At 34.2% G+C, this 14,726-nt stretch overlaps 2 protein-coding genes and 1 long non-coding RNA gene across 3 annotated transcripts; 1 reads left to right on the forward strand and 2 right to left on the reverse strand.

The window, feature by feature from the left end:
- Positions 1-7,214: 7,214 nt before the first annotated feature.
- LOC146928928 (uncharacterized) lies at positions 7,215-7,699 on the reverse strand. The gene is made up of 2 exons (XR_015008224.1): positions 7,625-7,699; positions 7,215-7,522 (listed from the first exon to the last, which is right to left on the reverse strand). It is a non-coding gene; the product is annotated as an uncharacterized LOC146928928 (long non-coding RNA).
- Positions 7,700-7,990: 291 nt separating this feature from the next.
- LOC146928929 (uncharacterized) lies at positions 7,991-9,043 on the reverse strand. Its single transcript, XM_085707168.1, has one exon. The coding sequence runs from the start codon at positions 9,041-9,043 to the stop codon at positions 7,991-7,993; it is 1,053 nt and encodes a 350-aa protein (XP_085563294.1).
- A 630-nt stretch (positions 9,044-9,673) lies between these two features.
- LOC146928930 (uncharacterized) lies at positions 9,674-10,641 on the forward strand. Its single transcript, XM_085707169.1, has 2 exons — positions 9,674-9,810; positions 9,969-10,641. The coding sequence occupies exons 1-2, from the start codon at positions 9,674-9,676 to the stop codon at positions 10,639-10,641; spliced, it is 810 nt and encodes a 269-aa protein (XP_085563295.1).
- Positions 10,642-14,726: the final 4,085 nt, after the last annotated feature.

The raw sequence follows: 14,726 nt of genomic DNA on the forward strand, positions 1-14,726 counted from the left end.
CTTCCTTATATTTCATCTACGATCCCCTAATTCGACTACACTATATTCTTTATTTGTTTTTACACTTCATACGTTCTTATATAACATTCACCATAAGTTATTTGATTACCATGACTCTCTCACTCTTCAATTAACAATACTCCTAAGCTCATCGTTGGTTTATGGAGATTAAGTTTGACTTCGTCAGTTACTCGAAAAGCACCTACTTCATATTCTCGCTCATCATCATCTTTTTCACTTCTTTATACTCATATCCAAAATTCATATGAGTATTCTTTTGATGATTCATATTAAAGTCCCTTGTCCATTCAAAAAGTCTCAAAATGCTTGGCTTCAGATGGATAGTTCCCATTGCCTAGACTGTCAGCATATCGGTTTCGGAGGAAAAGAATAACTCATAATAACCCCTACCTAAGGATAGCAAGGACCAAGGACATGCGGTCTTCGATAATTTTTGAAGCTTCAGCTGAATTTTATTCGAAGAATAGAACTTGTCGCCCTTGCTCAATACCAGTCTCCCTCGGAGATTCCTCTTACATAACTCAACTCCCTACTCATATGACACTTGAGAGATACGTATACTGACTGCCTCTCCTCTAATAGACAGTTGCGGAAGGTCTTCATTTGATACATAAGTATGTGAAGCTGTCAGGACCTGGTCAAAGGATTGTGCAGGTGAAAATGTCTTCACCAATTGTGAGGGTTACACCCTTGCGCTATGTGACAGTGTCGTCGGTGCCGCATGTTCCGACTGCCAATCAAATTCCAGGGCACCGACTGAAGAAAGAAAGGTCAGAACCAATACCAGAAACAGATGTTGAAAACAAATAGAAGGGTTTGTGTGATTGGGAAATAGTGGGAAACATCAAACCCTAGAAGAGTTTTGTAATGGTGTTTGTTCCTGAACTGTTCAAAAGGAAACGCGATTGAAACAACTAGAAGCTAAACACGATTGCGAAAAGCAAGTTTCAGCAAATTGCATTCAGCAAATCGCAAATCGCATTTCTCTGTTTTCAGTCAAAAAAAGAATTTTTTTTCCCATTAAATTTGTTAATATTTACTTTATATAGTTTTCTTCTTTTAAAAAAAATGAAAAATGGAATTTTTTTTGTTACTATGGTTATTAAAAGAATAATTTGTTTAAATAAAAATGTAAAGTGTAATATCCCAAACTGCTTTTAGGATTGCCGACCGACCCCACAAACCAACACGAGTCTTTTCAGCGTGTTTTATCCTCACTTGCACGCTTTCCGGAAAACTTCCCAGAAGGTCACCCTTCCTAAACTGGCTCCAAGTCAAGCACGCTTATCCACTGAAGCAATATGGAATGCTACAAGTGGTATCATACTAGATCTCTCCGAATACGATGTGGTTCGAGGACGAACCAAGCTGAAGTTAGTGGGCATGTAACGCCTCCGCTTGATGGGCATGTAACGCTCGAGGCTGATGAGGTCGGGGAGTGGTCCGGCTCCTAGAAGCTTCTAGGCAAAATTGAATCACATCGGAATGAGAGAGATCCTGAAGCCGTGTAGGTATGAGACTGCATGGTTGAAGAAGGCTTATAAGAATTGTTTTGGTACTACCTATATCAACAAGATGCATCTTCTTTTCGGCAACCCAAACCATAAGAACTTCATAGTTAAGCGTGCTTTACTTGGAGCAATTTTTGGATGGGTGACATTCTAGGAAGTTTTCCGAAAAGCGTGTGAATGGGGACAAAATACGCTGAAAAGACTCGTGTTGGTTTGTGGGGTTAGTCGATAATCTTAAAAGCAGTATGGGATGTTAAAAAGATGCTTTAAGTTGGAATCAATTATAAATACCTTGAATTTCAACATGACTTTGAATGCAATGCTTTATCAAAATTTGATTCGACATGTTCATTAAAACATGTTAATTAAATAAAAATAATATTCAAAGATAAAGTTTTGAAGAATGTAATATTCACAACATGAATCAATGGGAAATGATAACGAATTAGGAGAGTATGACAATGTAAATAGTTGTATATAAATAATAGATACTCTATTATTTTAGGCTTTTGAATCTAGAAAGACAATTACTTTTTGTACCTTGTCCATGTTATAACCCTTAACAAACACCTTATTATTTCATGGCTGAATGCATATTTGATTATTGTGCTGTTGTGTATTTCATAATGTAACTGTTATATATGATGTATGCATTGTCTAAATTGAGAGAAATACTAACCACCAAGTACATATAATTGTAAGGATAGTGATTCTAAAACACAACATAAGCTTTAAACATATGTCACTTCAATCACATGAATAACTTACTAAGGGAATCCCATCTAGTCGTACCTTCATAATACATCGTTTCTAATAAATCCTCAATTACTTCAATTAATAACTTAAAATATTTAGCCCTTACTACCACACTTCCTAGCACATAAGTCCATCCAAACCTAGCTAATTAAAATTTACTAGCTTAAAGTTCAATCGTCTTAGGATCACCAATTAAACCTTAGTCAATTCCTTCAAACCATTCAAAGTATTCACGTTGTTCTATCAATGTTTATCAACTTTAATTTGAAGCTCACATAGTTCTCATTTATCAAATCTTAATTTTCTTATCTTCTTGTAAAATTCTCTTTAACTTCATACTTTAGAATATGGTGGGAGGTCCATGGAAATGGCTTTTTGCTTGGGAAACAAGATTTAGTTTTGGAATGTTGTGCCGAATTGGATAACTTCTTTTTGTAAAATAATGTTTCTTACAGGCAAGGATTCTTACAGACTTCTATCTCATGTGGATAGAGGTGAATGAACACAACTTAGTTCCTTTATCTTGAATAAAGTGGTTCCTTTTAAGGTTTGTTTGTTTACTTGGATGTTATGGAATAATCATCATCCAACTAAGCACAATTTGGACTATTTGGAAAGCTCGCAAAAATTGTGTTTTTGCTTGGAAAGATATTAACTCCAAAGTAAAAAGATTCTATTATGACTTATGCAATGGCTATCTAATGTGATACAATATCATAGGGTTTGTAATGTACCCATTTCATAATTTGTTTTATTGTTGAAGGAGTTGTGTGGCATCTTTTAGGGGGGTTAACTTTTTTTCTTCTCTTATGGAGTATTTGCACTTTGTTTTGTCATACTTGTGCATACTTAATACTGGATAAGAACTATTGATATATGTTTTTTTAGCTTAAAAAACATTTTTTCATATTTTGCCAACACTTAACATAATATATACTCCCTCCGATCCTTATTATAAGAAAAAGTTGACTTTTTAGATTCATAGAATAATTAATGTATCTTTATTGTAAATTTAGACTAGATACATCACTTGCACAATGAACCAAAAAAATTAATTGTTTCTTATAATAAGGACCGGAGGGAGTATATATGTTGTTTTTGGATTTCCAAACTATTGTATTTAGATTTCCAAATTCTTTTTTTTTGGTACAATAGATTTCCAAATTCTATTATCTACCGAAGTTGTTACTAGGTTGAGTCACGACTAGGTCGCTCTCTTTAAGACGTTTCGTGGCACTGCCCAAAATTGTGCAAGCCAGACTATCAACCACACCGCCTCCAAGATAAAACAAGCCCAGCTACAACTGTGCGGTTAACTACTACACTGTAGAAAACCGTTCGAGAATTACACCCTCAAATATGGTACTAAGATCACTTTTTAATACTGAAACCACTTTAATATGGTACTGTTACCACTCTATTATGGTACTGAGACCACTCAAATATGGTGTTACCACCATTCTAACCTTTAAGTTCTCCAAACTATCAATATGGTGCTACGACCACTCAAATATGGTGATACCACCATTTCTCCTCAAATAGAAAAATATTGAAATAATTTTTATATACCGTTAAGATCATTGTTAATTCCGACGGGACATTGTTATTCCAAATAAGGACTATGATCTTAAAAGTACTCTTTATTCCGAAGGGACGTATATTATCGAAGGGACTATGTTTTTAAGACCATTCTTAATTCCGAAGGGACATTAAACCGAAAAAGGGACTATGATCTTAAGAACACTCTTAATTTCGAAGGGACAGAAAAAGGAGATGAAGAGAAGAAAGACTCGTCAACACAAGGGAGAAGAGAGAAAGCGTTCCCGACAACTCAATGAAACTCTTTGGTGTGATTTTTGAACTAGGTGAACTCTCCTTTTATAGGGAGAGTTTGTAACTAATTTGGAGAAACTTAAGAATTAAGTAACTTAAAAATTAAGCAACCCACAGATCAGCTCAAGTAACAGATTAATCGGATAAGTTCAAAAAGAAACAAATCCACTAACGAATGAAAGATATGAAATTCAGTTGGATTCTCAATCTTATCACAACGAACATAAACTAAAATTATGGGGAGTGATATCCATGAATTAAAAATAATAATTACTATTATTTTCATCATTATCGGGTATTTAAAATTAAATACCGCAATTTAAACACTACTAATGTGTGTGTTCTATTTTATGTGGGACCTCCACACTCTATTTTTTCAATTCACACAACACTAGATCAAAGTTTAATAACTTGGTGCTTAATCTTCCAACCTTCCAATTTCTTTCCATCTTCACACCAAATGTTCCAACAATATATATATATATATATATATATATATATATATATATATATATATATATATATATATATATATATATATATATAACAAATTCGTGCAGGAATACGGGTATTTGCCTAATTTATATTGAAAATAAAAACCAACAAAAAATTCTATATGACTCATGTAAAAAAAATAAAGAATTCTATATGTGTAATTATTTAATGATGAACAATGTACATTGAATTTTTCGACATCAAGAATTAATAGGGCTTGATGCTTTGTATTGAAGTTTAAATATATTTTTTGGTCAAGTATATTCTAGTAACCAGAATTTCACCTCTTATGAAATAATTAATGGATGTGGATATTTTTCGGTAAAAATAAAATAAAATCCACCTCTCTTAGTTCTTCCATGAGAAACACGGTTACTTCATGGTGCACAGCAAAAACTCCCCATTAGGTAAAATAAAAAAGGAAAATGATATATTGAGGGAAAAAAATCAAGCGAAATCATTCCGAACTCATGGATTACGGCTTTCAAGTATTTTGATTGGTATACCATTTACCCCACCCCCCTTTATTCCGGCCAGCAAAAACTTTTATTGGTTGAGATCAATTCGCTATGCAATCATGAGACAATTGCTCGCGATGCATAGCACTGGTTGAATAATCATGATTACAAACTTAAGGATTCTATTGTTGATCAGGTTGCAAATTAATAGATACTCATAACATAATTTTCTATGGTATCCTGGCATAAAAATTGGCTAATTAAAAGGAATTTATAGACAAATGACGAAAAGACGAATGTTAGGGACACTCTCTTTTCAACACTCTCTTCAACACTTATTCTCTTATTGGATAAAACCAATATATGACCCACCACTTTAAGTGGAACCCATTTCCAAAGTGTGAGACCCACCATGATTTAAGCCAATTAGAAAGTGAGTGTGGGAGAAAGTGTTGAAAAGAGAGTGTTGCTAGCACTCCTCATGACAAAAAAAAGTCGTAAAATAATGACTGCGATGCTTGTTTTGTGTTAAAGAAAGAAGCAAGTTGCTGAAATGGTGTTTATGTGGCAAGGGGAAAGGTAGATTACATATTCCAAGCAATAGTGAGAAAAAACAAATCAAGTTGTGTTAATTTAAGGGAGGTGAACGTGTTTTTTCCAAACTAGAAGGATTGTGAGTGTCTTTTGGTAAAATATTATGGGAGGTGAGTGTAATTTTTTCTAAATTATATGTATAAACAATGTAAATTTTTCTTGAATATATCTATTACAATCAAACTACGAAGTGTTGTCACAAAAAATCACACTAAGCTCTCATGTTAGTTTAGTTGGTAACGAGTTGTCTCATACCTCGTAAGCATATCAACGCTCTAAGAGCCTTGAGTCTTACCCTAAACCATGTGAGTCCTAAAACCGAGTTCCACAAAAACTTTTTTTTTTCCGCTCAATGATTCTTGAGCCATATTCTAAACTTGGTGAATCCTGGAACCCAACTCACTCATACCTTATCCTATCAATAAATAAAAAATAATATGTTACACAAAATAAAGTTAACAATGGTAGTCAAACCATCAGTAAAAAAAAAAAAAATCTAGTCAAACTTGAAGGAAACCAATATATTTATTTCATTTTTCTATGATTTTAATACAAAATATGATTTAGTAACCTTTTCAAATTCATATTTTATCCCTAAAAAAAAAAAATCATATTTTATATGATATGATTTGGTGTCTAATTTATATTGAAAGATATAAAAACCAACAAAAAAATTTATATGACTCATGTAAAAAAATAAAATAATTCTATAAGTGTAATTATTTAATAATGAACAATGTACATCGAATTTTTCAACATCAAGAATTAATAGGGCTTGATGCTTTGTATTGAATATATTTTTTGGTCAAGTATTCTATTGACCAGAATTTCACCTCTTATAAAACAATTAATAGATATAGATATGTTTTGGTAAAAAAAAATCAATCTCTCATAATTGTTCCATGAATAAGGACCTTTCTTCCCTTTGACAATTACTTAATGGTGCACAAGAAAACCTCCCATTGGATATAATAAAAAAACTCCATCTTCCACCATAAATTTAAGCATTATCTTGAAAACAAGTGGTGAGAAAAAACAAATCAAGTTGTGTTAATCCAAGGGAGGTGAATAGGTGTTTTTCAAATTAGAAGGGGTGTGAGTGTCTTTTGATAAAATATTAGGGGAGGTGAATGTAATATTCTAAATATAATATGTATTAACAACGTAGATTTTTTGTGATCGAAAAAAAAAAACAACGTAGATTTTTCTTAAATATATCTATTACAATCACACTATAAAGTGTTGTCACCAAAATTCACACTAAGCTCTAATGTTTTTTTAGTTGGTAATGAGTCGTCTCAAACCTCGCAAGAGTGTCGTATCAACACTCTATGAACTTGAGTCTTGCCTTGAACCATGTGAGTCCTAGACCCAAACACCACAAAAGCTTTTTTTACGATGAATGAGTCTTGAGTCCTGTCCTAGAATCCAACTCATCTATACATTATCATATGAATAATAATAAAAAAAAATAAAAGATAATGTGTTCCAATATTTATATATCTAATTAATTAATATATTAGGCAAAATAAAGTTGACAATTCAGTCAAACTTGAAAGAAACCAATATTATTATTTAATTTTTGTAAGATTTTAATACAAAATATGATTTGGTAACCTTTTCAAATTCTTATTTCATATATTCCCAATCACATCCATTACTCGGGTCTTGGACTAGGGGTTTTATTGGATGAGGGTGGTTTAGATCAATTACCACAAGTACACTTGTTAACTTCACAATATGAATGTGGTAATGACGGTGGACATTTATAATTTTTGCAGTCTGAATCTGATTTACAACTTGGCGGACCGACCTCACGAGCCATTCTCCTTCCTTGTAATTCCATATGAATATCTACACAAACATAAGAAAAATATTTTTAGCAAAATATGTAAGAATTGAATGGTAAAATAGAAGAAGAGACAAAAACAATATCTAAAAAATGCCACAAATCACCTGTTGGTTTTAGACCTGATGCTATGATTAAAAAAACCAAAAAGAATACCATTGTTAAAGAGAAATTTCTTGTAGATTCCATCCTTTTCTTACAATAATTGTTTTGGAGTAAGTTTATATAGACATCATGAGCCTAAATTAGACATTTTTTAAGGATAATTAAATATATTTTTTTTATCTGAAAAATAAGCATATAGTATTATAATTATTTTTTTTAAGAAATCAAAATAAGATATATTATCCTTAAAAAAAAAAAAAAAAAAGATATATTAACAGCGGCGTTGGAAACTCCTCAGTACAAGGTGTACTAAAGGATTCAACCCGACAAACAAACAATCACAAAGTATAATTACAAACAGAAAACAGTCAGTCGACAACCAGACAACCTAAAGGGTTCGACCACCAATTGTGAGTATTGTACACAAAAGTGGTTTTGTTGGCTTTCAGCCACCATAACGAATGGAATTTAACTTTATCTAAGAGCTGCTCAATTGATGTTTCAGTATTGTTGAACAATCTATTATTTCTTTCATTCCACACCAGCCAAATACAAAGAAGCCATAATAATTGCAAGAATGAACGACGAGCTCTTGAATGACCAGAATAATGAATAAATTGATGAAAATGATCACGGATATTTTCAGCGTCTACACCAGAAACATCAATCCAAGACCTGATATGCTGCCAAAGAGACCCAAAGACGTGACAATGAAGAAATAAATGAGATGTAGACTCTGCCTTACCGCACCCAAACACGCACTGATTGTCTGGTACCTGAGCAATGTCGCGCCTTAGAAGATTTATTTTAGTTGGTAACCCATCTTTCAGCAAACGCCACGCAACAATGGAAACTTTCAAAGGAACCTGCTTATGCCATACAAGATTCGTTGTTGTGTCAAGAATGGGAGAAGCCATAGCTGTCAAAGCATAGTATGCACCTCTGACTGTATATCCGTCATGGGTGTCCGGATCCCATTGCCACCTGTCGGAAACATTAGATTGAACAACAACATTAGCTAGTAAAATCCTACACTCCTCTACCATCTCCTCCTCCCACACCCACAACCGTCTCCTCCAACTCCATGCCTCGCCTCCATCCCTCCAACCTGCCACACACATGCCTGCCACAGTACTATACTTATTTGTTGTAAGATCAAACAAGCGGGCAAACCTCCTACATAAAGGAACATCTCCTACCCATCTATCCAACCAAAATAAGGTGTTAGTTCCATCTTCTAGAACTTTCGATACCCTCTCTTCAAACCAGCCCCCGTAAATCTCGCCTATCCCATCCCTAATCTTCGCTATCTCCCTCCACCAAGAAGAAGCTCTCCGGCTCCCAACCTCCAACCTCCCAGCCTCCTCACCATATTTTGCCACCAAAACCCTATACCAAAACCCACCTCTATCAACTAACATCCTCCAACACCATTTGTCTAACAACGCTATATTAAATTCCTTCAATTGTCTCACCCCCAAACCTCCTTCTTCCTTTTTTAAACAAATAGAGCTCCAAGCAATCCAGGAAATTTTCCTGTTAACCTCACACCCTCCCCAAAAAAAAATTAAAAATAGATTCAACAAGAGAAATGATACCTGACGGAGCTTTGAAAAAGGAAAGGGCATAGATAGGAAGTGATATCAGGACAGACTTGAGAAGAATTAAACTGCCCCCAAAGGATAAAAAGCGACTTTGCCACCCCGCCAATCTAGTTTTAATAGTATCTATCACAGGTGCCCAAAACGCTAATTTACGAGGATCTCCTCCGATCGACAAACCAAGATACAAGAATGGAATTTTCCCCACTTTACAGTTTAATATGGAAGCCGCCTCAACCAACCAAGACTCTCAATATTAATGCCAACCAATAAACTCTTGTTAAAATTCACTTTAAGACCAGACATATCCGCAAACAGAGTCAAATGGTATTATATAAACTAGTATTAGATCCCACTGCATCTGGAAGCTTACCACGGATGGCTCCTACACTGTCAAATCGGCATACTACATCTGCCTTGACCTTATAGTTGCTGCCACTTCTGCTCAACATGATTCCCGCTGGAATTCTATTTGGAAATTGCAGATCCCACCACGAGTTTGTGCCTTTCTTTGGCGCCTTGCTCAGCAGTGCCTGCCAACTCGCTCTAATCTTCTTGCCCGCGGTATCCCATGTGATGGCACTTGCGTAACGTGTGAGCAATTGGCTGAATCACAGATACATGTTTTCTTTATTTGATCGAAAGCAATCAGCTTATGGGCGCTGCTCGGGGTCGATCATATCATCCTTGACCTTCTACTTACGGCTAATAATTGTGCTGCTATGTTTTTTGACTTACTTGACAGGTTACAACCGCAGCAACAAACTCTAGTTGCAATGACCCTATGGAGCTTGTGGAAAAGCCATAATTCCAAACTTTCGGATGCCTCAGATACTACCCCATCATTTACCGTCACTCGAGCAAAGGATACCCTCAATGAATGGTGTTACATGCAGCGAGCAAAGGTACCGGTTCACCATGCAATCTCTGCTCACACTTGGATGAAACCTCCTGTAGGCAAGATTAAATGCAACGTAGATGCAGCCGCTTTTAATAACAATTCTGTTATGGGATTTGGTATGTGCTTTCGCGACTTTAAGGGAACTCTTTTGCTTGGAAAATCAGACTTTTATCACTCATCAGCCACAATCTTGGAGGCCGAGTCTCTAGGCTTACTTGATGCTATTAAAGTGGCTCTTTCAAATAGGATGCATGTTGTACTGTTTGAAACAAATTCTAAAATTATGTCTGATGCCATCAACTCTAATTTTACTCCAAGCAATGAATTTGGTGATCTTGTAATCCAATGTAGAAGTCTCTTACTCGATAGACCCGACTTTGCAGTGTCGTATATTAGGAGGCAAGCAAATGGTGTTGCTCATAGTATTGCTAGGGCATCACTATCTAATCCTAGCCCCTATATTTTTCATCATGTAATGCCTACTTTGTATTCCTTAATTTTGAATGAAATGAAGTAACTTTGCCTTTGCTCAAAAAAAAAAAACTAGTATTAGATAGGCACCCCGTGCATGTGTGTTCGCTCTTTTTATTGCACTAACGTTTGTATATTATGAACAATTTCTTTTATGAAATTTAGACCTTCGTTAAATTATTTAAATTTTGATTAACATTATATGTATAGATTTTGTGACGTTTTACTCTTATCCTTTTCAATTACACTAATGAACAAATTGGCAAGTGCACCAAATCGTAACAAGTAATAAAGCAGTAAGTTATCGTCTCCACAAAAAAAATTGTTCAACTTAGAAATCAAAAGGATGTATTTGAGAAGAAAAACAATAAAGAGAGTTTAGGGTTTTGCAAGTTTTGAATTGTCTTGCACAATGCGAGATTAGTTTGTTTGATTCAAATTTTAATGGTGATTAGGGTATCCTTAAATCCCCCTCTACCTTCTTTGTTGGAATTAACTCTATTTACATATTAGTTATGACCTTTCCCTGATAAACGAAAGTTCTGATATGACCCCATGATGTAACGGTAGGAAGTTTGACTATTTCTGCCTCAACAAGGGTTATACTTGCGACGTTCCCGTAAAGATGAACCCAGACACGGATTAGTGTGGGGGCAATGGGGTCAAGCGACCCCACTTGCCTCCACATGTGTATTGTATTTTTAAACCAAAATTAGATATATATCTAGTTTGACCCCTATTTATATAGTATTATTGTCTTCACATAGTCTATTTATTACACTATAAAAATTACAAAACTAAGAAGGATCATAATGAGTGTTCTAAGAGCACTAGTTAATAAATCAAAAGAAGTAGTTTTTTTTTATAAAAAGTTATAATTATTATATCGATACAAATAATGCTTATTTTTAAGATAAAATTTTCTTTAATGAAATCTTTAACCAATTATCTCAGAGCATATCGTTGGCAAGACCATACAACCACGATTATAATATAAACTATTCTTATATTTGTTGAAAAAGGTTATGATTGACGCTACGCGTTATAAAGTTTTATATAACTTTCGTATGCTTACGCGTTTATAAAGTTTTATGTAAATTTTTATGATATAACTTGACCCCACTTATTAATTTTTTTGGATCCGTCACTAGATGAACCAAAACCATAACAATTATAATTATATTTGAATAAAAGAATTTAATTTAGAAAATAATAAATTGACTATTGTTCTGCTTCAACACCGACAAGATAGTCAGTCAAATACCTTAGTCTATAGATCAGGTCAACCGCTAGTTGAAAAGCATCAGGAATGAAACATATACAAATTAAATCAGGCAACTGAATCATAAATTGAATATAATACTTTATTAATTGAATGCAACAAATCATTAGAGGTTCATAGTGGAACCCTAATCATGAGAGTTTTAGTTACACGTGATAACTGACATAATTATAAAACAGTAAAAAAAATATCTTAGAGAGACCAAGAGGAGGAGAAAACCATATGCCTTGAAGCTCTAATGTTTGACCCTTTCCTTGTACTGCCAAATTTTTTAATGAATAAAAGTGTGTGAATGGGTCTCTATCTATAGGGTTCATAACTTGGTAATTAAGAGATAAGAATTGGGCTTTTTCTTCCGATCCATCTTGGAAAACAAACTAAACATAATTTTCCCGAACACATGCACAGTGGTGCATAGACTTAGGCGCAGGGGCTCACGAGGCAGCCCCCAGGGTTGTCCCATAAGCAGTGGTGCATTAGGTAATAGTTGAAGTGTGAATTTTGCAGTTTTTCATCCTTTTTTTTTTAGCATTCTTCTGTCTTGAAATGCCTTGGATCTTGGGATGAATTTTCCCAAAATTGTATTATCTTTAAAAACCTTCTAAGAACCATTGATCTGCAATCTTCATATCCCTTGATTCTTCATGTGGTGTCTTTCTTTTCCGAATTACATGATTTAGCAATAAAAAGACTCAAAACACCTATGGAGTTTCATGATTTGGGATAAAAATGAAATACAATGACTTTAATGAAAACAATACAAAATGTTCTTAAAACTGTGGACAACTTCTCTAAATGACCTCTTATTTGTCTTCAAATGGAAAGAAAAAAACTAAAATCATGGCATAAAATATCATGTGATGCTCCGTCATTAGACACCAACAATATATCATTATTATAGGAAAGTGTGTGTAACAGTATAATTGGAAAATAAAAAGTCGAGCACAAAATCTATCATTCCCCTTATATATCATTGTTATATTTTTCTTGTTATAGTGAGGTGGTTCCTATTTTAATGTTAATTAACTATTTTTTAATTGATAATTTAAGTAATGTTATAAAGAAGATTTTTTTATAAGGTAAGAGTAAGGAAGACATCATGGAGAACTCAGACATCCCGACTAGGTCGGCACCCCGGAGAAGCTCCCATCCTTTACCAGTCACTCACAATAAATATAAATGTGTGTGTGTGTGTGTGTGTGTGTGTGTGTGTGTGTGTGTGTGTGTGTGTGTGTGAAAATATATACAAGAGAGGGGACCAACCCAAAACCGTAAACAAAATGCAAAAAGATAAGAAAAAACGAAAAAGCAAACCGGAAAGAAAGGCAGAACTAAGGGAACCGTTATTGGGCAAACTACAGTGGTCCCTAAAAAAGTTCACCCTAATAAATATGGCTAAAGAATCCTACCAAGTTGTGTCCTGAATAGAATATCCCTTGTTCAGAAACTTATCTGCACAACCATTTCCTTCTCTGAAAATATGCGAAGACAAAATCTGAATGCCAACCTGAGAGCAGTTATGCCACCGATTACAAAAAGAATAAGGAACAATATAAGAGTTCTTAAAGGTCGTGAGTGCTCTAGTAGAGTCAGATTCAATCTAAATCCTTTGACAAATATGTTGAGCAGCAAACTCTATAGCCATCTTAATCCCCTGTAATTTACTATCAAAATAGGAAAGTGACCAAGGTTGGATACAAAACAACCCATAAAAGCCCCATTTTGGTCCTCTCTATTTTCTTATTTGATTAATTAAAAAAATTATCAATTATAGATAAAGATTCTATTTAAGGGGTTCGTTTGGTGGGATCTAATGTACCTCCAAAGGTCAAGTTTCTCCTCAATCACCTTAAAAGTCATATGTGCTATACGATGTATAAGGTCGTTAAGCCTACAAGGATCCATATGCAATCAGATAGTTATTTAAGGTGGAGACTTACTCTCTCACATGTACTTGAAACATAAGCATCGTAGAAATTCCTAAATTGTTTTCTAAAGGAACCACCTTTACCTAAAAATCTTAGGATTTCACCACATACTCTTACTTGTCCCTAGTAGATTAAATGGATAGGTCTAATCCTATCCTACTAAGGGGGAAGAATAAAGTTTATATGTAGCGTTCAAATAGTGGACGAGAATAACTTTTGTAGCCTATTTCTATGTCCAATCAGAATTTCTGAGTATGTCACACTCCCTACAATTTTTGAAAGCATTAATCCTTTTGCATATAAAAATTAAATAGATCTGAAGACATAACTGAATATAAGAGTTGAATTAATTTGATCCAACAAACAAACAGAGGTTCATCTTATAACCATAATCAATAGGTGTTTAGTTAGTAATGGTAACTAAAGAAAAATTACAAAAGAAATAAAATATACTCTGAGAACGAAGGGTGAGGAGAAACTCCTTCATTTATGCTCTTAGTGCATGCCTTCCTCTTGAACCACAAAGTTCTTAATGAATATTTGTGAATGAAAGCTCTTTTATTTATAGTCTTGTTTCCGATTGGTTTTTGGGTGGGAAAACACCTTTGGCGGATGGCTTTAGCTCCATGTGCGTTTTTGCCTTTTTCTTCATTTTTTTAAGCGCTTTCTTCTTCCAAATTTTTCTTGAGACTTTGGATAGAATTCCCCCAACTTGTAATGTCTTCAAATACCTTTTGAATCTTCATTTCATGTCTTCCCAATTCTTCATAAGGTGTCTTGCTTTGCCGAATTACGTGATTTTTCAATAGAATACTTACAAAACACCTAAGAATTGCATATTTTATGGAAGAACTAGAACTACATGACTCGATATGAAAACAATACAAAATATTCCTTAAACCTTGAGCGACTTCTCTAAAA

Source organism: Medicago sativa, chromosome 4, assembly GCF_051527215.1.
Source record: "Medicago sativa cultivar Bolivia chromosome 4, Bolivia_mono, whole genome shotgun sequence".
NCBI classification, from domain to species: domain Eukaryota; kingdom Viridiplantae; phylum Streptophyta; class Magnoliopsida; order Fabales; family Fabaceae; genus Medicago; species Medicago sativa.

Coding starts and splice junctions, on each gene's coding strand:
- LOC146928929 (XM_085707168.1), bottom strand. CDS start 9,043: ATGTTAGTTGATAGAGGTGGGTTTTGGTATAGGGTTTTGGTGGCAAAA.
- LOC146928930 (XM_085707169.1), top strand. CDS start 9,674: ATGATTCCCGCTGGAATTCTATTTGGAAATTGCAGATCCCACCACGAG. Junction 9,811..9,968: donor TCCCATGTGATGGCACTTGC/GTAACGTGTGAG, acceptor CTTACTTGACAG/GTTACAACCGCAGCAACAAA.